Consider the following 3,386-nt stretch of genomic DNA (forward strand, 5'->3'; position numbering starts at 1 on the left):
TGTATTTCTTGTATGTTAGATATGTGATTAATTATATACTTCAATATATTAACTTTTTTTTTTTTAAATTGTTGATGCATCAAGTTAGTTTGAATTTTCCGTTTGAGATTCAAGGAAAAAATTATTTAATGTCTCCAATATTTGTTAAAGAAATTGTATTCTTTAAAAAATAATATACGGGGAGACAATACTAAAAATTTATAAGTATTGAATCTTGAATTGTCAAGTTAGACATTTTAAGAAGATTAATTATTTTTTCATTTTTTCATATTTTATTAGTATATATATATATATATATATATATATATATATATATATATATATATATATGTCTTAAAATTCATGAATATTTGTCCATGTTGATGCTCGTATTATAACTAATTGAGAAACAATAATAATTGTATTGAATCAAATAGTTTGCAACTTTGTCCTTTTATATACAATTAAAATTATTGTAGGTAGAAATTCAAGATCATTAAGTATGTAAGGATAGCTTTAGCAAAATATATAATAGAAATATACAATAGTTTCTAGAGCATTTACTTGTAAATTAATTAATGTTAAATGATATTAAATTATCATATTATTGTATCAAGATTCTGGTTGATTCCGAACTACATGTTGGATATGATTGTATCAAGATTCTGGTTTGATATGTACGCAAAAATAAAAACAAAAATTTTATTTCAAACAAAACGCTAAAATTAAACTTCGATTATTATCAAAACGGGTTTTAGTCTTCGATTATTACCAAAATTGAGATCTAATATCATCATAAAATAAATAATTTTTATAATCAAAGTGGTATTAGGCCTCAGTCACTACTAGAGCCGAGACCTAATCCTTTTCTAATTATAATTTTTTTAGGAGATATTAAACATCGATTATTTCAAGAACCTAGATCTAATATCCTTTTTATTTTATATTTTGGTTTTTAATTATGGTTACATGCTTCGATTTTTTCAAGAATTAAAGCCTAATATTGAGGTTTAGGCTTCGGCGCCGAGAACTGAGATTAAAAGCCCACCATTTTTTCTATCTCATTTTAATGTCTTGATTGGTGATGTCATACATTGGTGTTGTCATGTGTCAAATTACACGAATAGCCTAATTAATCAATTAATTGTTATTATTTTTTAGTTTAATTCAATTGTAAGTTTAAAAATATGTTAAAGGTTGAGTTGATAAACTGATCAAAAAATGTATGTGGTAAAATTAAGTATTAAAATAGCTTAATTAAACATAAAAAATTATATATCCAATTATTTTGGTCATGAACTAGAATTAAACATGTGTTTATTCAAGTTAGTAGCTTATTTTTTTCATTTTTAAGAAATAGATTGTTAGTTTCATTTTGTTGCGAAAAACAAGAAAAGAGTAGATGATGAAGCTAGGAGTTTTTTAACTTTTATCCACTTACCTCCCTTTAGTTTTTCTTAAATTTTACTTCTAATTTTTTAAATAAATATCCATTTATATATATATATATATATATATATATATATATATATATTATTTTTATAATGACAGTGACACAGACACTCGTTATATCTTATTATTTCAGCTTTTATGTTTTGTAATTGTCATTTGTTTTAAAATACTATTTGTACATATTACTAATTATTTATTTTTAACTTATAATCTTCCTTACCTAACTTTTGGTTAATTTATACATTTAACATCAAAGTTACTACATCAATTTTCATAATTATCACGAATCATCGATAGAAATAAATTTTGGGCAAAACCAAATTTGCTTTACAATTTCAATTACATATGTATTTGAATGTAACTTTTGTTGACGGATAAATGAAAAAGTATCATGCATATGAGTTTTAAAGGAATTATTGCAAAAAGCAATATATAAGAATAATAATGTTATGATATTTCAGTCTTGGGTGTATTTTAATCAAATGTAATACTGAAATTAGTTTGGTGAGAAAAGAGATTATATATGTAGTGCGTTGAAGGGAAGAAGAAACTGAGTTTGATGGTAAAGGAATTTATTGATTGATATGTTATCCAAAACTGGCGAACATATATACATGTACGGCAACCCTCGATCGAACTCGATTTCGATCAGATTCATAGAAATAACCAATAAATAAATATATATAAAACCCTATACCCCTCAAAGAAGATACTCTCTAATAAACAATGCTTGCATGACGCATGCATGTGTGATTACACCGTGGTAGTTTTAACGATGGTGTTGAGGACGGTGACGCAATTGCCACTCAACTGGAAGAGCGTGGTGGCCTCCTGGCGGAAGGGCATTTCGACGCCGGGAGACTCGGTGTAAGCGTCGTCGCAGCTGGATTTGTAAGAAATCACGGCGCTCATTTTGCGATAAGCCTCCATCACGTTCATCTGAACCATCATATTCAAAGCTTCCTTTATGCTGTCCAACATGTCATCGTACTGAGTCTTGCAGATGTTGAGTGCGTCCAAGGCCTCCTTTGCGGTGGCGGGATCTTCCAGCTGCTTGGAGATGGAAGCGGCGATCTCGCTGGCCTTCTGGAGGGTGGCGTTGATCTCGCCCTCCACTGCTCTCACGGGGTCGAAGTTACCGGCGAGGACGGGGGCGATGGTATCCACACAGAGCGCCGGGTTATCGGTGCCGCTGCAGAATTGTGTAAGCTCAAGGGGGACAGGTGCGGCTAGAAGGTGGCGGGCGGAGGCGGCGGTGGATAGGAGGAGGCAAGAGAGTGCTCCGAAGAGGATAAGGGTTTTATTGAATCTGATCTGATCCATTGTTTCTCCTCCTTGATAGAAGCACGTCTTCTTCTTAGACTAGAGAAGCGTCTTCTTCTTGGACAAGAGACAACGGATCAAATCGGGTTGCATTTTGTTCCAGGTATGGACGGGCTTTTATAGCTCATGTTTTCCATTATTTGCCTTCTTCTCCACACAAAACCACCGGCTCACCCGGTAAAACTCACCTATATGCGCTAACCAACTTATGATTTTCGTATGTTTCCTTCTAAAATGGACCCTAAATTAAGGGCTTGAATAGTAACTAAATTTGCCCATACACTTAGGTTTACCAAACTTTTAATTATGCTTTTAATTTTTTTTAATTATATACAGTTCAGAACTTTTTAATTAAATATCTAATCACTAAAATTGCTAAAAATTCCTTAAACACTTCTTGTGTTGTGTGACATTCTGACGTCAGACACCCTAATTCCCCTCTCAATTTTCTCTTTCAAAATGATAAAATATTATATCAATAATAAATATAATAAAAAATTGAAACAGAATAATAACATATGTAATTATTAGATGATTTTATAAAATATAGAAGTTGTTAAACATATCATAATGGGAGATCATGACTGATAACTACGCTAAGTAATCATTATAACATTTAGCTTCGTGATAGC

General features: G+C 30.8%; 1 protein-coding gene across 1 annotated transcript; it reads right to left on the reverse strand.

Annotated features, from left to right (window-relative positions):
• Nucleotides 1-2,184: 2,184 nt before the first annotated feature.
• On the reverse strand, nucleotides 2,185-2,754 carry LOC114191316 (uncharacterized). Its single transcript, XM_028080486.2, has one exon. It carries the CDS (start codon nucleotides 2,752-2,754, stop codon nucleotides 2,185-2,187), a length of 570 nt encoding a protein of 189 aa, XP_027936287.2.
• Between the last annotated feature and the right edge of the window lie 632 nt (nucleotides 2,755-3,386).

Source organism: Vigna unguiculata, chromosome 7 (genome assembly GCF_037176805.1).
Source record: "Vigna unguiculata cultivar grain cowpea cultivar isolate G323 ecotype 2 chromosome 7, ASM3717680v1, whole genome shotgun sequence".
Lineage (NCBI taxonomy): Eukaryota > Viridiplantae > Streptophyta > Magnoliopsida > Fabales > Fabaceae > Vigna > Vigna unguiculata.